Below are 22,864 nucleotides of genomic sequence, written 5' to 3'. Positions count from 1 at the left end.
TCTGGTGGGTATTGAAAAGTTGCTAGCGTGGTAGGTTCTTTTTTTTTTTTTTTTTTGACAGGAAGTAGGTTTTATTGGTGGGCATGAATAGAAAGGGGGCAGTGCCGAGGTTCTCATGAGTGCAGAGCCCTCCATTTGTCCAAAGGGCCACGATCAGGGATGTATTTGACCCCACAGCCATCTGGGATAAGCCACTTTTCAGCCACCATGTCTTCAAATTCATCCACATTAAACTTAGTAAAGCCCCACTTCTTGGAGATGTGGATCTTCTGGCGGCCAGGGAACTTGAACTTGGCCCTGCGTAGGGCCTCAATCACATGCTCCTTGTTCTGCAGCTTGGTACGGATGGACATGATAACTTGGCCAATGTGGACCCTGGCTACTGTGCCCTGGGGCTTTCCAAAGGCACCCCGCATACCTGTCTGCAGCCTAGATTGGAGATAGCATGAGGTCAGACCTCAATATCCACTGGAAAGGGCTGTCTCCAAGGTCCCTTAGGGCAACCCATACAATCAACAGGCTGCATACACTACCAAGGAGGCTACTGTTTGCAGCCTTGGCACACTGGGCCCCCATGGACAAAGAGCACAGTCGGCTTAATTGGCTGCAGAAGCGTGGTAGGTTCTTAGAACACTGTATTCTGGGCACCTCTAGGAAGTCAGTGACAGTTAACAAAATATCTACATACTTCTGTAAATTTTGGCTCAACTAAATAAAACCAAATCGTGCAGAAGTATATGGTAAAAAAAAAAAAAAAAATGGATCTCTAATTTCCAAAATAGTTAAGTACAGCTTCCCCAGTGAAGTAGCTTTTCAGGTGTCATGTCAGTTCAGGAAAAGTTATTCCAGCCAGTCATTTCCAGGGCTTCTCTCTCTCCAAGATCAAATACGGTCTTATTTTCTGCTTGATTGGAAATATTTCCTAATACTTTGATTCATTCATTTAACAAAGTGAGGTCCCATTATGTACCTAGCACCATGTTATAAAGAAAGCTCACGTCAAGGAACATTAAATCTACTCAGGGAGGGGGCACCTGGGTGGCTCAATCTGTTGGGCATCTGACTCTGGCTCAGGTCATGATGTCCAGGTCCTGGTACCCACCCCCCCAACCCCCCCGACCCTCCAACCCCCCCACCCCACCCCCACCCGCTCTGGGCCCCACCAGGAGTATGCTTCTCCCTCTGCCCCTCCCCCCACTTGTGCAAAAAGCACAAAAATGTGAAATACGTGGCACTAAATATATGGTGAAAAGGATATTTATGTTTACAGTATGAGAGCTGAAACAAGAAGGCAGAGTGTCAGCTTGTTCAACCTCAGCTGGGAATGTGCATGTCAGACACTCAAATTTTTCATCATTCTGCACATGTGCATGTCTGCAAATGACCACAAAAAAGCCCCAAGAACTGACTTTGGGGTTACAAATAAATTTCAGCAAATAAGCAAATTCATAAATATGGAATCCATGAACAGTGAGGATAGACTGTGTTTGTGTGTGTAACACCACATCCTGACAAGAGAGAATACACCTTCTTCTCAAAAATACATGGAACATTCCCAAAATTGGACCATATATTAAGTCAAAACATCAATAATTTCCATCAGGTAGAAATATTACAAACACTTGAAATAAATCAAGATATTAAGAACAAAACCAAAAATTAGAAAGGTCCTTCCACCTAGAAATTAAACAACTTTCTATTAAACAACTCTTGGGTAAGAAGGAACAAATTATGCAATTCCTAAAAAATAGTAATTAAAACACTGCAAGTTAGAATATATAGTATTTGGTTGAAAAAAGTATTTAGAGAAAATTTCAAAACCTTTAACACTCATACCAATTTAAGGTCTCAATTATATTCCCAACTAAAAAAGCTAAGATAAAAAGGTTCTGCATTGAATGATGGAGGAATAACTCCTACTGGACCAGGGTTCCCATAGATAATCATAAACTGAGATATAATATAAAAACTACCTAAAAGCACTAGAGAGCAACCAAGAGCAAAAAGAAACTAGAGCTAGAGCAGAATTTACACTAGATAAAAGAGAATGAGATGGAGTTTCCCATTTTACTAACATTATGCCTGAGGGCAAGCCACAAGTTAGAGGTTTGTGGTGTCACTAAAACTCAGAAAACCTGCAGTCTTACCTGAAGAACAAGAGGACAGAGTTCAAAACAACCTCACCAGCTGGGAAGTATGAAAAGATATTTCAAAAAGACCCAGATTTAGTGCCAATTTTGGCACTAAAATCTGCATACATCTACTCTGCCCAAATCTCTGACTGACCTCTGAAATAATGCATGCGTGGGGCATACTCCAAGCAGGTGAGCTAAAGCTAAAAAAAAAACCTGAAAATTTTAGCTGCCTCTTACCAAAGTTATACTGCCTGCTAAAACAAAGAAAATCAATACTTCTCAGAGGATCATAATAGAATCAAGAGTCTCTACACCATGTCAATCACAATGTCCAGGATACAAATCAAAACTACTAGACATACAAAGAAACAAGAAAATATGAGCCACACTCAAAAGAAACCTAAACAACAGATAGTCCCTGAGATGACTCAGTTGTTGAAATTAGTGGACGAGGATTTTAAAGCTGCTATTACAGCTATACTCAAAGACATAAAGATGACTCTGCGCATGATCAATAGGGAATCTCAGGAAAGAAATAGAAACTTTAAAAATAATCAAATGGAGAGTCCAGAACTGAAAATAAGAATACTAAAATGAAAAAAGTCACTGGATAGGCATAACAGCAGTTTGGAAATGAGATGGGAGAAAATATCAGTGAAATAAGAAAACAGACCAATAGAAATATTCCAAACCTGAAGAAAAGAAAATAGATATTGGGGAAAAAATGAATAGAACATTAGTGACCTGTCAAACAATATCAAACAGTCTCTGGAGACTCACAGAGAAAAGAGAATGGGTCAGAATATATACTTAAGAAAATGGCAGAAATTTCCCCAAAATTTGATAAAAGATAAATTTACAGATTTAAAAAGGTCAAAACCTAAGCAGGATAATACAAAGGATGCACATTTAAATACATCATAATCAAATCGCTGAAAACCAACTAAAGAGAAAAAAATCTTGAAAAGAGCCAGAAAAGGGGCACCTGGATGGCTCAGTCAGTTAATTGTCTGCGTTTGGCTCAGGTCATGATCCCAGGGTCCTGGGATCAAGCCCCATGTAGGCTTTCCACTCAACAGGGAACCTTGCTTCTCCCTCTCCCTCCGCCTGCCACTCCCCCTCCTGCGTGTGCTAGGAAGGAGGGAAGGAAGGGAAAGGAAGAAAGAGAGGAAGGGAAGAGGGAGGGAAAGAGGGGAAAGGAAAAAAAGAGCCAGAAAAAAATAACACACTACATACATAGAAAAAATGGAGGTGAGAAGACAGTGTTCCTAGGAAATACAAGTATTGAGGGGTAAATGAGATTTATGTGTGCAAACTGCTCTCAAATAATTCACAAAAATAAAGAGAAAAAGATAAAGAAAAGGAAGTGAAATGTTGAGGGATTTGAATAAGGATATATGGCAGTACACTGAACTATTCTTGTGACTTTTCTGTAAGTCTTAAATGATTTCAAAATGAAGTCATAATATATATATATTATATATTTAATATATAAATACATAATATATATATAAAACTTCCTGATACTGTCACCTGACAGAATATAGAAGCAGTAACACCCAGTAACAATGAGCACACCTGGCACCCAGATCTTAGTTTCTAAATCTCATTCTCTATAGTCAGGGCTCCTTGAAGAAATAATTGAATTGAGGGTTGGGGCAGGGAAGGTACAAGCCTAGCCTGGAAAGCCTTATGTTGCCAGAAAAGGAAGTGCTCAAGAAACAATACGAGCCAAAAAAATAATAATAATAAAAAATAAAAAATAAAAAAAAAGAAACAATACGAGCATATTGAAAGGATACAGCAGCCAACTTAAAGGAGCTCTCACTCAATCACCAAACTGTGAAAAAGTGAGCAACACAATGTAATAGATTACAACCTACAGAATTAAGTATCCTTGTGTTCTGATATAGATGAATAAATAAGTAAACTGAAGGAATATAGCTCTTCCCTACAATAAAATTTCAATTTTAGAATTAAAATTGAAAGAAAGTAGAAGGAAAGAGAGAAATAGAATATCAGCAACAGGCAAACATCACAATAACTGCTGCAGGCAAAAACTGCTAATGGATGCTAGAATAGCACAAAAATCACCTAGTTTCAGAGTAGGTGAAACTCCTGCCATCTCCTCCCACAAGATGCTTATTAATTAAAAGTAGAAAATGGGAGGGGCGCCTGGGTGGCTCAGTCAGTTAAGCGTCTGCCTTCAGCTCAGGTCATGATCCCAGGGTCTTGAGATGAGCCCCCATCCAGCTCCCTGCTCAGCGGTGAGTCTGCTTCTCCTCCCTCTGCTCCCTCCCCTCTCCCCGTGCTAGAGCTCAAGGGCACGCTAATAAATAAAATCTTTAAAAAAAAAAAAAAGAAGAAGAAGATGGGGAGAAACTTGGCAGACACCACTTTAATCAAATGACTAAGGTTAAAATCACTAGTAAAACATATTAACATTTCATACCTCATGTAATACAATGAATGAAAAGGGCACATTAATTCTGTAGTATTCTTAACAAAATATATATCATCAGAGTAAAGGGAGAAAAAAAATACGAAATGGGAGAGGCAAACTGAAGTGTATGTACTCACAATTTCTAAAATATATTACATATAAATGTTTCCTTGCTCTGCCAGCTAAAAGGGCCTGGGATGTGATATCCCAGAACTAATGAGTTTACCTAGTTCTCAGATTTAAGTTTCTAAATACCATTTTCAAAAAAAAAAAGTTCCTTGGAAAAATGGCTGATTCCAAGGCTCTGGAAGGTTCCAAAATTAGTCTGGAACATCTTATTTTACTATAAAGTAATAAAGTGCTCAAAACATGTTCTGGTACATCAGAAGGAGCCAGATCTGATGGGGCTCCCCCAAGCCAAATCTCAGACATTTTAACATCAATGTAAATAAGTACAGTAACAGATTATAATCCACTAAATAAACTAGAAGCCTAAGAGTCTATACTTAAAATACTGTCACATGAATGGTAGATGATATAGATACACACACATACAGACGGAGGATTCCTTACAATAAAATGCTGATACATGTGTATCATGTAACAGAACTGAAAAATGGTATTTTGCAGCCATCATAAAGATTGGTTTAGACAACTATCAAGTGTTGCTAAGTCAGGGGAGGGAAATGGGATGTTTGACAAGCAAGATACTTAATCTTAAAAGTTTCTCTCTCTCCAGAGATTGCTTATTTCCCCATAAGGGGAAAAATAAACACTACAAGGTGAAGACACAGAACAATAATACTTTGACCAAGTGATCAAAATCAACATCAACAATGAGTTCCTCAGATGTGATACCCTCATAAAGACACAACACTTTTGTAGTATTTCGGCTGGCGACACATAACCTCATTCTAATAGAAATTTATCTAGAGAACACTAGATAAACCTAAATTGGAAAACATTTTGTCACACACACACACACACACACACACACAGAGCTGACTATTTTTGTTATGGAGAATTAACCTTCATGATTATCTGATGGTAGAGATTATATCTTTGTATCTCCACCATCTATCACATTACCTGATAATTAAAGCTTAATAAATGCTGATTGAATGGATACTCCCTGCCTAGACTAAGATGCTAAGTCCCGGAGAGTTTATTTATCTGTTTCTGGCCCTAATCACAGTGAAGATACAAAGTACAGTGGTTAGAAGAATAACGAATTTTTTAACTAAATAAATAGAATTTGTTTACTGAGTTACATAATATTCCACTCTCATCTCAACTAAGTTTCTGAAAGCAAACTTTTTTCAAAACTTTTTAACACTATATAAAACCAGAGAATTATAGATTTAAATAATCACTTCACAGGAAAGAATGACCAATGGAAAAAAGACAGTCTCTTCAACAAATGGTGTTGGGAAAATTGGACAGCCACATGCAGAAGAATGAAACTGGACCATTTCCTTACACCACACACAAAAATAGACTCCAAATGGTTAAAGACCTAAATGTGAGACAGGAGTCCATCAAAATCCTAAAGGAGAACACAGGCAGCAACCGCTTCGACCTCAGCCGCAACAACTTCTTCCTAGAAACATCGCCAAAGGCAAGGGAAGCAAGGGCAAAAATGAACTATTGAGACTTCATCAAGATAAAAAGCTTTTGCACAGCAAAAGAAACAGTCCACAAAACCAAAAGACAACCGACAGAATGGGAGAAGATATTTGCAAATGACATATCAGATAAAGGGCTAGTATCCAAAATCTAAAGAACTTATCAAACTCAACACCCAAAGAACAAATGATCCAATCAAGAAATGGGCAGAAGACATGAACAGACATTTTTCCAAAGACATCCGAATGGCCAACAGACACATGAAAAAGTGCTCAACATCGCTCGGCATCAGGGAAATCCAAGTCAAAAGCTCAGGGAGATACCACCTCACCCCAGTCGGAATGGCTAAAATTAACAAGTCAGGAAACGACAGATGTTGGCGAGGATGTGGGGAAAGGGGAACCCTCCTACACTGTTGGTGGGAATGGATACGGATGGAACTAGAGGGTATTATGCTAAGTGAAATAAGTCAATCAGAGAAAGACAAGTTATCATATGATCTCACTGATATGAGGAATTTGAGAAACAAGACAGAGGATCATAGGGGAAGGGAGGGAAAAAGGAAACAAGACGAAACCAGACAGGGAGACAAACTGTAAGAGACTCTTAATCTCAGGAAACAAACTGAGGGTTGCTGGAGTGGTGGGGGTGGGAGGGATGGGGTGGCTGGGTGATAGACATTGGGGAGGGTATGTACTATGGTGAGCGCTGTGAATTGAGTAAGACTGATGAATCACAGACCTGTACCCCTGAAACAAATAATATATGTTAATTAAAAAAAAATAATCACTTCAAATACATAGTTATACACTTTGAAAAGTCTTGTTTTCTGCCCCCTCAAAAAAGAAAAACCACCAAAATAAGTTGAAATAACAACAAGATTTATGGTACACTGCAGTTAGAACCCAACTTTATTGTTACAACCAATTTTTATTTACAGAATATAAATCTCTTCAAAAAGATACATTCCTTCATTTAATCAATGGTGAAAGGCCTTATTAAACAGAAATAAAGCCTAAACATCACTTATATTCAAACAGAAATACAAACAACTTCATTAAAAGTTTATGAACATACAGCAAAAATGTATTTTTACTTAAGCAGTTACATGAATGAGGCTATTTTTAGTTTTCTTCACTGGCAACCTCATTTTTTTCCACAGAACAAATTTTACACTTAAATTAACAGTAGTAAAAATGTAAAAATTAGATTTTAAACATGAAAATATGCAACGAAAAACAGGAAGTATCTCCATTAACAGATTAACAAGTTCTCAGACACTCAGATACTTTCTGAGGCATATCAAAACACCTACATCAAAATTTGCATTCATTTGAGAGGTATCAATACATTTCAGTGCTGAGACTATTTGTAGCACTTACAGTATATACAAAGCAGCATTATACTACTATGGTTCACATTTGATAAACACAAATTTAAGCTTTATGCCACAATTTTCCAATTCAACATACAGCTAACGCAGTGACAATTACTCATTTTGTTTTTTTCTTCTGAAATTCAATAAGGAAATTATCACTTGAGAACATGGAATAATGCCATGTCTTATTTCTTATGATAACAGTATTATTTTAAAATTCAAATACTTCATATCATGGAAACTTCACCCAGCTGTAAAAAGGTTCCTCAATATAATACAGTTAAAAAGTTTCCTCTTAGCAGATTCCACCAATTTATAGTTAGTTTAGTACACATAAACAACAGGGAATTTCTTCAGATTACTGGACAATAAAAATTTCAGTGTGTCACTACCTAAATTGAAGTAGCAGCACACCACAACCATGGCAAGTAAATCTTCTCGTCTCCTCTATTGCTTTTTGGGCATTTTCTCCAGGTCATAAAAGCTAGTTACATGGATACTACTGGGTCTCAACCTATCTCTGAAAATTCCTTTATTAAAGAGTTTTGAAATTTAACTAATGAAACAATTCAAATCAGCCATCTTCTTCTTACCCTTCACTAACTAGTTGAAATACAACATGTAATGTTTTCAATTTTTATAAACATCTTGTGTTCTGTTAGAATGATTAATGGTATTTATACCATTAATGGGTAAGATGTAAACAAAAATATGCCTATATTTAGGGATTAAGAGTATTTTACAGAGCAATTTTTCATAACTAGAAAAGCTGAAAGATTCATAATGAACAGAGATTTTATTTTAACCTGCTGTTTGATAACATCTATAGCATAGTAAGTGCATTAAGTACAGGAGAAAAGAGAAAGCAGGTTTTAGGACAGAAACCTACAAAAAAGTTGAATTTGGGATGCCTGAAACACAAAAGGGTATTTTTCTATAAGCCTGTCATTTTTTCCCATTCAAAGAGTTGAAACCTTCTATTTCAAATTATGATCCAGAAATGAAAGTTGTTTGTTTAAAAACTGTATTCAGAAAAATCTAATTCAAAAAAAAAAAAAAAAGAAAAATCTAATTCATTATGTAAAATACCTTACTAATTTCAGTTTTCAAGTATTCAAGTAATGCAAACCCCAGCATTTTCTTTTATATAAACACATTTATAGACTAAGCTTCAAAGATGGGGGGAAAAAATATCATTTAAAATAACTGATATGCTTTTCTGTCCAAAAACATCAAACCCAAGACATAACACTGTAATCACACAAGTGATATGTAACTGGGAAAAAAAAGGTGGTTCAATATAACTAACATCTTTTAAAAAAAAAAAAAAGAAAGAAAGAAAAGAAAAGCCAAACAGATTGCTTTAATATGTAACTAAGTTTCCAGTCAAAGGACATTCTAAATCTAATGAACTAAGGAAGAAAAATCAGAGCACATCAATTTTGAAATAAAGAGAAAGCTGCTTTACCACATACTTATAATTCATTTCCTTTGTGCATAATAATTACTTGTGTTTGCCTTTTGAGGAAAGTAGTGTAAGTTGCTGCCAATAACAAAACTCTCCTCCTAGCATAAAGCATTGGTAACTTTGTCTATCAACTGAATGACTGATTAATATTAGAAGCTTAAGTCTCTATCACTTTGAAATGCATCTAAAATGCTTATTAAAAGCAATTTAAAGCAGAAAATCAAACTGATAGTATTCTCATTCTTATTATGAAGGAATTAAAAATGATACAGAAATCTTTGTGTAATATAAAGAAGGAAAATCTATATAAAGTGAAGGTTTTTAATTTTTAATTGAGAGTGCTTGGGGGAATTTTTTTCCTTTAAATCTGGAAGCTTAGTAACATATTTATAAGCTGAAATAAATATTTGTAGTTCAGCAAAGATGAAAATAGCAGTCATTAAAAGATTACTCATGACTTACGTCTTTTCTTTTACAATCCCCTAATGAACAACTTCATATTTAGAGAAGCCAAATGAGATATGCTTAAGTTGAACCAAGAGCTATTACCATATCTCATATATATGGGATTTAGATTCACAGAGACATGTAAAATTTCAAGGTTTTTTCTTCTTTGTAGAAAAAAAGTTAACCTTGAAAATAGGAAAGGATAATACTTCAGTCTGCAATCATCACATTATGCTTTTAATTTGCTTTAGCTTAGAATCATGACTCAAAGAAAGGAGCTCTAGCAGTGTATTAATTTACTGCTTATAGGAACCTAATCTCACAAAAACTAATGGCCAACTAAAGAATGAAGAGAAGTCATATTAGGCACTGAGAGGCTAAATAAATAAGTACTGACATTAACAAAAATTGATAAACCCTATTTTTCCAGTTCCTCTTGTTATCCCACTGTGCAGCCGGAACTTTTGGCTATTTCCAGTCTAAAACCAAAGAGCTGAATCATTTGCTTACAAAAAAAAAAAAAAATCTACAAAAGAGAATGCAAAACAATACACAATCTCATATGCAAGATACAATTCACACTAATTTACAAATTTTTATTTACACCATTTTATATACATTCCAGGCAGACCTAGTTGAGTTTTGTGCTCATGTTGATCTCAAATGACCATGTGAACAGTATTATTTACTACCACATCTCTCTGATTTCCAGAAAATCAGGTGGTAGCATGGGGTCAAGAGGGAAAAATATATATATATATATATATATATATATATTACTGGTCAGGTAAGATCATACAAGTATGTAAGGAACAAAAGGAAAAAATGTGGAATTTTGCTTGTTAAAGCATCCAGGCCACTATGGTCTATTGACTAACAACAATGAGTATACATGAATGCCACTTCTCTAACAACCATTTTCATTATTTACAAAATGAACTTACTACCAGCTGAGTTATTAGGTAAGGCATTCAAGTTCCTTAGCTTAACATAAAAAGGCAACAGACTATCTCAGCAAGCCAAAGGACAAATTTTAGAGGGATGTTTTTCCTTCAGAATCCTTTAAATGGTTAATAAAAAGGGAAGCAATTTTGAATCCTCTTAGTCTGCAGCATGATCCCAAAAACCTGTACAGGATGTGGGAGCATCATGACACCCAAAATCTAGCCACAGAGTGGGGAAAATATCTTAAATGTCTCATTTTGTTTCCAGGTCCACTGCATACTCCTAGGGCTAAAGTGAGAGCCTCTCTTCACCTTTACATTCAGTTCTATATGAACCTCTCTGAGTATCACAGCTAGCAGCTATGCACAATCTACCAGCAAAGGCTCAGTGAATCTCTACTCAAAGTAGTTGGAAGAATATGGAGTAAGGTAGAAAACTGATCTTCTCTCCTCCCATAGTTCTCCAAGATATATACTGTTGCACTTTAAGTAAAGTTAGAAAGAAAAAAAAAAAAAAAAAAACAAGGCTATTACATATTATTCACTGTCCTAAGAAAATGTTCCAACCACAGATGAAAATTCCACCAAAAACAATTCTTCAAGCTCACTCTAACATTATGTAAAAGGCTATCACTTGTTTAATTGGTTCCATTCAGTCAATTAGGTAAAATTCTATTGATCCTATAGTAATATGGTTTATAAAAACAGAAGTGAACATTTGTAACATTGGGGAGGTAGAAAACAAATCTTAGTCTAACACTGTTATAGACACAAGCAGATTTTAAGATTCTATTTATGTAACTAGAATTTACCATTTAAAATGGCCTTTAAGTGTTTCTACTTACTTTATTAGCTTTAAACATCTTGAGATAATCCAAGTATTTTAAAGCACTTATCTGAGATATAAGTCACTTGGAATAATAATACATCAAACTCCCCAGAAGATTTCTCAGAGGATATATTTGTAGTTGCATATTCTGAATATGCAGATTCATTAAGTCAACTTTGTACATGGGCACTTATGTGACCAAAGTGCAAAGCTTGTCAGACTAATTTTCTAAGTAAAGTTAACCATGACTGCTCAACTCCACAAAGCAGCAAGCAGTCTTCAAAACATGAAGCCTACTTATTGCAAAGATCTAACTTCCTTCCATATAACTGCCACCCTTTCATTCCCAAACAAAATAAAAAATACACAAACAAAATCAAGAGAAACTAGAACAGAAGCCCCCCTACCATGAATATTTCTGTTTAATTCACATTTTGTTGGATTTTAAGTGTATCAGATCAATGTCCTAAATGTTCCTTATTTCTTTTAACTGCTTTTAATTTATTTCTCTGAACCTACATACATCACGTAATCATTTGCTATCACTCTAAAGACATGGAGCCAAACTAAAACATGAAACAAAGTTTTAAGGAATGAATCTTGAAAGGGAAAAAAGAATCTATCTAAATGCTATTTTCTTGTTCCCAAGTATGATAATCATTCTATCTTTGTTTCAAAAATTAGCATTTGTTCTACTAGCTAAACAGACAAAAACACAGAATATTTCAATAAGTAAAACAAAATTTTTGGTTTAAAAAAATGTGATATTATCAAATTTTAAGAACAAACTAGCAACTTAAATGACCATATTTAGTATGTGAAAACATTATTTAATGCAGAATTTGGTAACATAAAATTGTATATCTATTCCAGGATTATAGGTAAATATTAATATTTATACTGCCAGACTATGTATGGAAAGGAGAATTTAATTTTAAGATATATCCCCCCCCCCCGAGAAAAACACTTTCCAATATTCAATTCAAAAAGATGTACCACTAAATGTAGACAGTAAATGTAGCTTACCCTCATACACAGATACTTTTCTATGAACACCCTAAGCTATCTATACCAGTATCTGGCATTTCAAGAGTGAATGATTCATATTTCTTATAGTGTATCAAGATAAAAAGGTTACACTGAACACCTAGATTTTTTGCTAAAATTAATATTATTAAAGTAAAACTTTAAAAAAATTTTCTCTGGAACATTTTCATTGCTTACACTCAACCAACAGATGAAACAGATGAAAGCAGTCACAGAATTATGTTAAATTTATAATAAATAATTCACATATAACATAAATTATCAAAGAAAGGATTAAACTGACATATTTATACCTTTCTGCAGATTTAACAAACTTCTGATCTGCCACATACTGATAGCAGTAAGGTATACTTCTTGACATCATTCAGTCTATTTAAAAAATAGATTGGTTGTTTAGAGGCATAATTTGTAAAGCACGATAACCAAATTAAACAACAGAATTTTAACAAATATTGGCTTTTCAAAATTTCTTAAGAAAAGATACACAAGCATTGTTCAGCTACTTGAGAATAATCAAATCTCTTCTTTACTCAGGCACTTTTAATGCAGTAACTTCAGGCTTCATTTTAAAGTATTGGTTAAAACGAACAATTGCATACCTAGTGAGAAATGAATAACAGAATTAATAAAAAATGAAAAAATCCTTCCTTCATTTTCCACTCACCCTTCTAAACTTTTTTTTTTTTTAAGTTTTAGGATTTTTCAAAGGACATATTTTTAGTTTATTGCACCACCTACTGGACACTTTCCTAATACAGTATTTAACAGATGATACCAGGATTTCCTTGCAGACCAATTATTTAAATGTATGCAACCCTTATAACATTTGACTAAAAATAGTAACTACAGTGTACCCTATGGGTTCTACGTGTACATCAAAAGAGAAAAAAAAAGCGGGGACAAATGTATGCATATAGTACAATTAAACTTACCCAAGGAAATCAAAATCAATAGTGGAGTATTTGGCTTGAATCAAAGCCCACAATCCCCAAAAGAAATGAGAAGCCTAAAAAGGAGAGAAGGAAAATCAAGAATTATGATAATATATTTCTCTATAAAACAATTGTCAAATAATTAATATTTCCCCTTTTCATCAACTCCATGCAGAACTATTGTCTTGACGCTTTTTTTTTATATAAAATATTTAAAACACAGGTAATACTAAAGTGTGAGGTTACCTGGATGGCTACAGATCACTTCTGTCCACACCAAAAGAGGTTAGAATATATTATAACTGCTTAAAACATAAGAGCCCAATTCCTGTAACTGCTTTGTGGAGACAGAGTTCGGCATAAGCACGAATAGATGTTGGTTATAACTGCTAACAGGCTTTCCTATAAAATACATAATTACCAAAAGACTTTGTTTTTTGACATAAAAATATAAACAAAAAAGTCCAAATCTCAAAAACAAAAGATATATTTAAATATGAAAAATGTTCTAGACATAACATCTGAAAACAATTTTTATTGGCCCAACAATTCTGCATAACCAACCACGACATAAAGTAACATGATTTTACTTATGTCAGAGAAAAATGGGTCTTAAGACTTTAAGAGAAAAACAGATGAATGTGTAGGAACTGTAAAATAACTACTTGTGTGTGTGCTTTACAATCTATTTCCAGGTAAACACAAAAATATTTTAAGATTCTGATAATCATAAAACTTCACTTCCCACGAAGTAGTCTATTCCAACTAGAAATACTACAACTAGAAAAAAGTCTTAAAGATAAGGGTCTTATTTCAGCTAAATTCCCTATAGTAACAACAAAAGGTATCTAAAAAAAATTACTCCACAGCTGTGATCTTGGTATTAAAACAACCAAACAACCCAATTTGGTAGGTAAAACAACACGGTGTATGAGAAAGGATTCTTAATTTGAATTGAGAACTGTAAGGGTTCAGGTCCAGGTCCTGTCACTAACTCCTTTTGCAACCTTCAATAAGTCACAAATTTTTAATGTCCAAATCATCACTTAAAAGATGAGAAACTAGGGGCACCAGGGTGGCTCGGTCTGTTAAGCATCTGCCTTCGGCTCAGGTCGTGATCTCAGGGTTCTGGGATCGAGCCCTACATCGGGCTCCCTGCTCTGCGGGAAGCCTGCTTCTCCCTTTCCCACTCCCCCTCCTTGTGTTCCCTCTCATTGTGTCTCTGTCAAATAAATAAATAAAATCTTTAAAAAAAAAAAAAAAAAGATGGGAATCTATTAGCCATTCTGTATTCCACACAGGATTGTTTTAAAGATTAATGGAAATTATACATATAAAACAAAATTTTACCCTCTAAAGATCTTAGAGTATGTTGCTATAAAAATATCTATTTAAAAATTACTATTGCATTTTGTTTTTAACTTCCTCAAAAAATCACTATCAGAATATATAACTTCCCATCAAATATAGAAAGAATAAACAATGTTGTAAAGAGTAAACACCTAAAGTACATGTACATGAAGCCTAATGGTTAACTTAGGGGGAAAAAAGCTGAGCTCTGGAGTCAAACTGCAAAAATTACTAGCTGTATGACTTTGAGCAATTTAATTAACCCATCTGTACCTTTGTTTCCCCATCTGTAAAAGGAAGATGTGATATTCATCTCTTCCAACAACACGTGTGTGAAACAGAACTTTCTTTATATACTTTAACCAAACCAATATATTGCAACAGATGAAATGCAGAAGTAGATATAAGAATCTAGCTTTTATTAAGCCAGATATTACAGAGATTTGCAAAAGTTTAAATAATGCCATTCTTCTAATTGTTTTTTGTTTTGGAAAACAGTTATTTTTCATTTAAATGCTATTTATGTTAACAAGTTTATTTTCTTTTTATTTTTTTTTTTTTTTTTTTTTTTTTTTAAAGATTTTATTTATTTATTTGAGAGAGAGAGAATGAGAGACAGAGAGCATGAGAGGGAGGAGGGTCAGAGGGAGAAGCAGACTCCCTGCCAAGCAGGGAGCCCGATGCGGGACTCGATCCCGGGACTCCAGGATCATGACCTGAGCCGAAGGCAGTTGCTTAACCAACTGAGCCACCCAGGCGCCCGTCAAGTTTATTTTCTTTTTAAAGATTCACTGGAGCCTAGTCTCTATATCCGGTATGTAACAAACATTCAATAAAATGCTAATTAATATCATTTTATAAATAAGAATGATAAAAATAATAAAAATTTTCAAAAATGGTCTTCTTTCTACCCAAGGATGTCTCAGGTATTGAGAAGTGAATTATGAGATGAGATGCACCTTCCTTCTTTTTAAAGTATAAAACAGTGGTTCTCAACCACGGGAGATTCCTGAGGCCCAAAACTATTATTTATAATATTATTAATGTGTTACTTGCCTTTTTGACTACCTTAACATCTGCACCGATGGTTTAAAAGCAAGGGTGGGTGAAGCTACTGGTGCCTTACAATATGTCAAGACAGCGGTACCAAACATCCACACACACACACATCATCACTACACACAGTAAAAGGCCAGTCTCGCTAAAGAATGTCCTTTATGAAGCCACTGAAAGTATTCATTTTATTGTATTTCTACCCAAAGGAGGAAGATTCTTTTAAGGAAAAACATTTATGACTGAGTTGTGAGCTGAACTTGTACATCTTTAATGGAACATCATTTTTACTTGAAAGAATAACTGATATTCGAACTAGTTATTAGACTTGGGCATTTGGCAGATATTTCTCAGATTAAAAAAAGAGAACCTGTCATTTCAATGAAACTAATTGACAGTAGTTGTTGCCAATGATAGTCTTCAAGTATTCAACCTAAAATTAGAACTTTGGAAAATTTGTATTTGACCCTGTGAGCTTAACAGCTTCTCAATACAGTACACTTAAAACTTTTTCTGATGATACTGATTGTGATATCAATGGATGTGATATTTTTATATAAGATGTATCAATATTTGTAAGATCTATACAAACTCAAATCAGTATTTTCCAAATATACTTACTAATGTTAAAACTACAAAATCAAGCACTGCTAAAAGAGCCATTCAAAGTGCAAGGTAAACCAATGGATTATAATGTACTGGAGTACAAAAAGTTAACTGATGTTTTCAGACTGCACATTTTACAACTAACCTTTAAGAAATGATCACTTGCTGAGTTTTGGTGAAGTAGCAAAGAGAATATCCACAATTCCTGAAAAGGCAAAATATTCACCTCTTCCAACAACACGTGTGTGAAACAGAACTTTCTTTATATACTTTAACCAAACCAATATATTGCAACAGATGAAATGCAAAAGTAGATATAAGAATCTAGCTTTTATTAAGCCAGATATTACAGAGATTTGCAAAAGTTTAAATAATGCCATTCTTCTAATTGTTCTTGTTTTGGAAAATAGTTACCTCATTTATTTCAGCGGGGGGAACAAGCAAGAGAGGTAAAGAGAGAGGGCAGAGAGAATCTCAAGTAGATTCCATGCTGAGCACAGAGCCCAATGCAGGGCTCAATCCCACAACCCTGATATCACAACCTGAACCAAAACCAAGAGTCAAATGCTTAACGGACTGTGCCACCCAGGCACCCCTACAAGTTTATTATTTTAAAAAATATTTACTTAATATTTCGAATTTGTTTTAATTTTCAATATGATAAATCTTGACAATTAACCTAAACAAACAAAAGCTCATAGAGGTCTTAAAAAAAATTTTGAAGTATAAAGGGGGAATCCTGAAACCAAAAAGTTTGAGATCCACTAGTCTAAATCACCTAGGTATATTTTAAGTGATATAAAAATCATCTGTGGATGCTACTGTAATCTCTTCCTATTAGGCTAATTCTGTAAGTAGGAAAGACTGAAAATGGGAAATTCTACACCTAAAAATAACATCAAACCAGCTCTTCCCTCCACCTTCAGGCAGCATTCATTCATATAAATAAATGATTCTACACTAGAGAACAATTATACATAAAACTTTACAAAAATCTCATTTTGGCAGGTAACACCTTTTACAGGGTGAAAAATGAAAAATTTATATGTAAAATTAGAGTCTTAAATGGATGAAAAGGAAATGCAGGAAGAGTCCATTCATCATTTGTATTCCCCAAAATGGCAAAGAGAATATTTAAGTCCAAATAAAATAATGTAATGTTCTGTGTGATTTACCTATTTCTTTCAGATTTGGAATTTATAGATATGTAAGTCTATCAAAGGGCATTTTAATTTCTAGGCTACTCATCTCTGTTGCAAAGAAAAATTCAAGGCTTTATATGATGAACAAATAACTAAAATGTATCCTTTCTGAAAAACCCCTAAAAACTCTAAGATTTCACTTAGAAATAATCCAAAGTCTGAAAATAATGTGTCTAAAGACTCTGAACAGCTTTAAAAACCCATTATGTATACTCTAGTTGATTTTATACAAATACCTACTTTTGTTTACCATCTTAATATTAGTTACAGTAAACAATCAATGACACGTGAAGTCTTTTAATATTTACAAGTCTGCTCATGCCCTCAGCAATAAACAAACATTTAACCAGCCATTTTCCATGGCACCTGGGTGGCTAAGTCAGTTAAACATCCCACTTGGCTCAGGTCATGATCTCAGGGTCATGGGATGGAGCCCTGCGTCAGTCAGGTTCCATGCTCACTAGGAGTGGAGTCTACCTGGGATTCTCTCCCTCTCCCTCTCCCCTTCTGCCCCTTTCTCTGCCTGTGTGTGTGTATGTGTGTGCATGCGTGAGCACTCCAAAAATAAAATCTTAAAAAACCCTCTTTTCCCCACTTATCAAATCAGTTTTCAGTTTTATAATGTATATGCTCTCTTCGTGACAAGTGAACAAGGAAGGAAGAGTCCCAAAGGAGGAAACAGTATTTAAGATATGTCCAAATGGAACAAGAGGAACTTGTCAGAGGATGCAGGGAAAAGGGCAGTCTAAGTAGGAAGAAATAACTATAAAAAAGCATATAGGCTTTAAACATCATGGATTGTGCAGAAAACAAGATGACTCTGCTAGAGCAGAAATGGGAGGTGGAAAATGGGAAATAAGAATTTGAAGAATGTTATCATTTGGATTTCACTCTATAGGTCACAGGAAACCATAAAGTATGAACGTGATAAAATTAGATTCATGAATTAGATCTAGTTATTAAAAAGATAACTTTTTAAATGTAAAGGATGAAATACAGACAGAAAAAACCTGGAGGCAAAGAGATCGGCAAAGGCTAACACAGGTGAGAGATTAAGAGCTCAGTCAAAGATCATACAATTAAGGAGAAAGGGTTAGAACTGAGAGAATCTTAGGAACTGGGAGTAACAGAACTTGGAAATAGAGAAAATGTGAGAATGAAAAGGAACTCAAGACATAAAAGAAAATTCCTTCTTTCCTGGTTTCAGAAAACAGAATTCAGATGATATTTTAATTAAACCAAGACAGAATAAAGAATAAATAATGGGACAGAGGACAGGGTGCATGAAATAAAATTCAAGTTTGGACATACTGTGCTCAATTACAAAAGGAACACCAGATAGAGACAGATACTAATCGGGAGATCGGCACAGGAAAGCAATTCAACTTGGGATCATTAACAGAAAGGACAGTAAAAGTCATGGAATTAGGGGCACCTGGGTGGCTCAGTCGGTTAAGCATCTGCCTTCGACTCAGGTCATGATCTCAGGGTGCTGGGATCGAGCTCCAAGTTAGGCTCCCTGCTTAACGGGAAGTCTGCTTCTTCCTCTCCCAATGACCCTCCCCCCTGCTCCTGCCCTCACTCGCTCTCTCTCAAATGAATAAAAAAAAAAATCTTAAAAAAAAAAAAGTCATGGAATTAGATCACCCAATGAAAGTATATAAAGTGAAAGGAGGGGAGAGCCCAAATTCAGGACACTACGGAACACCAGTATTATAAAAGGATTGGGAAAAGAGGAAGAAAAAAAAGAGTCAAGGAAGGAAACTGAGTAGGAAAACACAAATGAGGAGAACCAAGGAAGAATGGTTATCACAAAAGGCAATGAAAGAGAAAATTCTAAAAATCAATGGTAAATACTGTTAAATGATATGGGCAGAGCAAGTAAGATAAAGACAAAGTTTAAAAAAAAAGATAAAGTCTAAACTGGACTTAGTAATTATGTCATTATTGGTAACCCTGACATGAACTTTTTTTTTTTTTTTTAAATAGTGAGAGGAGAAGACAAGACTGCAGTGGTCTGAAGAGTGCATGAAAGATGATAAAGAAAAAAGATTGAGGGTTTGCTTTTATTTCCCCCTACCTTCCCAATTATTTATTCATTCAAACACTTGAGACTGTGACAGACATTTACTAAATGACTGTGGGATGAAATTAAGAGTTGGTAAGAGAACTACATAAACTGGCTAGCTTAAAAAAAAAAAAAAAAAAACCTACAAAAACAACCTTGAAAAAGAAAGGCAGATACATCAAATCTCAGGAAAATTAGTAATCTCAGTAAGAGGGGCTGAAGCCAAATGTGAGCATTCATCTAAATTTTGCTATATTCTTTCTATTCTGAAGATAGCAAAAGAGGCCCTGATGCAAGAAAGTAACCCACCTCAAAAGAGAGAGGATTCCAGCACAATTTAAATAAGAGGAGGAATTCAAACGAAACTTGGCTTCATAACTGGTTCTCAATGGTTTCTTAATGGGGAAAAACTGGAAACTGGTATGAGAATCTCAGAGCATAAACCTACTGTGTAATGATTATATGAAAACTAAAGATTATGTAAATTGAAGACATGCTAAATGAGCATTATTAAAAAGGTACTGAAGTTTTTTGTCTCAACCATCCTCTAATTCTTTTTCTATAAGACCTTCTCCTGAACATGTGACATTTCATGAATATGTTTGCTGTACATTTCATATATTCTTTTTTAAAAAATCAGGTTAAATACTGTTGTTTTTTTAAATCAGGTTAAGTAAGTTTCCCTCCAATTCTAATTTGCTAAGAATTTTAAATAGGGATGGGAGTTAAATGTTACCCAAAAAGAAGTATTTTGTACACTATTATTTGCCCTTCCTAATTATAAGTACTTTGAAGAAATGCACTGTTTTATTCTTCTTTTAAGCCTCCAATCTACATGACCCAAAGTAATAATAATTACTAGATATCTGATTAATGGATATTTATAAACAACTTGATAATCAATCCAGAATTATTTTTCAATACCATGTATATATAATACAACCACAGTATCCAAAGTTGTTGAATTTTTATCATCAAAAGTTTACAAGGAACCCAAGTTAGCTCTCTAATAGTAAATAGTGGTTCTGTTTGACTAGAATTTATAAGGTATGTGGACTTTTTGTGGAAATTAATGAACTCAATGCATTAGGAATAATTTATGTTAATGGGTGCGTAAAAAATATAAATTATAGCAACAATAATATTCCTCATGTTAATATAGAAACTGGCTAAACAGAAGTATTAGGGTGATTCTAAAGCTCATTAAGTGACCTTGTGAGAAAAAACCCTACATTCCCTACTTTAAGATCATGCTTAAATAGAATATATAGAAACAGCAGGCATCCTAGGACCAGCTGGAGAGCATGCCATTTAGTCAACAGTTCTACTGAAAATAGATACCAGAACAGAAGATGAGTCAAGTTTCAGCACACCCTCTTACTTGAGATGTATTCTGAATGGCTCTGGGAAAACGCTACTCTTAAGACAATGGAAACAGTACACCCATGAGCCATCAACAGGGTCTATTTGTAAAGACAACACAGCAAATATTCCCCATGTCAACTGTATCAAATTATATTAAAACTAAAAATAAGTAGCTAAAATAACTTCAAACTAGTATTCAATTTAATTGTGTAACACCTTAGCTGAAAGCTCATTCTAATTCATCACATCATTCTCAAAAGGTAATTTAAATGAACTATTTTTTAAAAAACAAACGTGCTTAAGAGTACAGAGAAGTGGGTCTGGAAATAACTGCTTATCAAAAGAAGATCAAGATAAAATACTGGTTAAGTTATGAAAACATAATTCTACTGGTTCTTCCAATCTACTTTTAATATTTTAAGATGTGATGATTAAACGTACTGTGGAAAACCTCATTTCCCATAAATCTGTTTTTGATTATGTTTTTTGTGACATAAAGAGAATAGATATAATGTAAAGAACTGCTTCACAATTAACCCTAACTCTAACAAGAATCCATTCATTAAATTATTCCTGGGCACTTACCATGTGGGTAGGCACTGTTTTTCTAGAGGTGAGGGATATGTAAGTGAATGAAACAAAATCTCTGTCCTCAAAAGCATTACAAGAGAGGAATTGTAAACAACAGTGTTTTGTCCTTATTTTGAACAAAAATGCACAAAATTGAAAATGGGAAACTGTTTTATAAGATGATGAAAATTTAAAAGCTTTTTAAAATTATATTAAGAATCAATGGGGCGTCTGGGTGGCTCAGTTGGTTAAGCAAGTTAAGTTGGTAAAGCCGACCTAAGTCGGCTCAGGTCATGATCCTGGAGTCCCGGGATCGAGTCCCCCATCGGGCTCCCTGCTCAGTGGGGAGTCTGCTTCTCCCTCTGACCCTCTTTCCTCTCGTGCTCTCTATCTCTCATTCTCTCTCTCTCAAATAAATAAAATCTTTAAAAACAATAAAATTATATTAAGAATCTTACAAAAAAAAAAAAATCTTCCATGGTTTATATTTAAACTCACCAATGCAAACTGATTGACCTGAATGAAGAGTATTTCCACCTCCTTTTCAGTAACTTCAGTCCCAAAGCCCTTAAATTCTTTGTAGGCTTCAAGGTAAGAACGCAGCCACTGGCCCTGTAGTTGCCTATCTGGATAGAGACTATAGTCTACATCACTCACACCTGAAATGGAAAAAAAAAGTACACTAAAGATTTTAAAAACACATTATCTTCTATGTATTTAATAATCCCTCAAGGACGGGGCGCCTGGGTGGCTCAGTTGTTAAGCGTCTGCCTTCAGCTCAGGTCATGGTCCCAGGGTCCTGGGATTGAGCCCCGCATCAGGCTCCCTGCTCCGCGGGAAGCCTGCTTCTCCCTCTCCCACTCCCCCTGCTTGTGTTCCCTCTCTCGCTGTGTCTCTCTGTCAAATAAATAAAATCTTTAAAAAAAAGAAAAAATCCCTATAGAAATCCTAAAATAACTAGATGTTAATAGCATTTATTAAAATAAACCAAAAAATCATAATGTATTCCAACTTAAATTCTAAAGCACAATACATTTCATCATCACAAAGCATCAAAAGTGCTTTTAATAAGCACTTCAGGAAATTCTTATGCACACTAATATTTAGAGCATTTCCTAGAACTACAACTCTAAAAACATTTTTGAACATTACTCACGGGGTAAGAAATACATTTTATATTGAAACTTGATATACTCTCCTAGTATTAGGTTCCACAAAACAATACGTACTCTAACTATGCCTTCCAACTCTGATATTTTCTACTTCTTTTCTTTTCCATTCCTTGCTTTAAAATAATTACCCTGCAAATTTGGTTTTAAGATGTGCAGTTTGAAAAATGCTAACCTAGAAAATAAAGTTCATACTATTTTGCCTAGCACTCAACATTCTGCATAAGTTGAT

At 34.7% G+C, this 22,864-nt stretch overlaps 1 protein-coding gene and 1 non-coding gene across 2 annotated transcripts in view; both read right to left on the bottom strand.

Moving 5' to 3' along the window:
• Positions 1 to 476: 476 nt before the first annotated feature.
• LOC118548943 (small nucleolar RNA SNORA70) lies at positions 477 to 610 on the bottom strand. Its single transcript, XR_004923817.1, has one exon. It is a non-coding gene; the product is annotated as a small nucleolar RNA SNORA70 (small nucleolar RNA).
• A 6,487-nt stretch (positions 611 to 7,097) lies between these two features.
• ETNK1 (ethanolamine kinase 1) overlaps positions 7,098 to 22,864 on the bottom strand; it is a 65,688-nt gene continuing 49,921 nt past the window's right edge. The window contains exons 6-8 of the mRNA XM_036113101.2: positions 21,962 to 22,122; positions 13,250 to 13,323; positions 7,098 to 12,916 (exon numbers count right to left, since the gene is read on the bottom strand). Coding sequence (XP_035968994.2) covers positions 12,844 to 12,916; positions 13,250 to 13,323; positions 21,962 to 22,122 — 308 coding nt within the window. The 3' untranslated portion in view covers positions 7,098 to 12,843. The remainder of the gene's footprint in view (positions 12,917 to 13,249; positions 13,324 to 21,961; positions 22,123 to 22,864) is intronic.

This window comes from Halichoerus grypus, chromosome 6, assembly GCF_964656455.1.
Source record: "Halichoerus grypus chromosome 6, mHalGry1.hap1.1, whole genome shotgun sequence".
In the NCBI taxonomy this organism is placed as follows: Eukaryota; Metazoa; Chordata; class Mammalia; order Carnivora; family Phocidae; genus Halichoerus; species Halichoerus grypus.
This window is presented reverse-complemented; position numbering and strand designations above follow the sequence as displayed.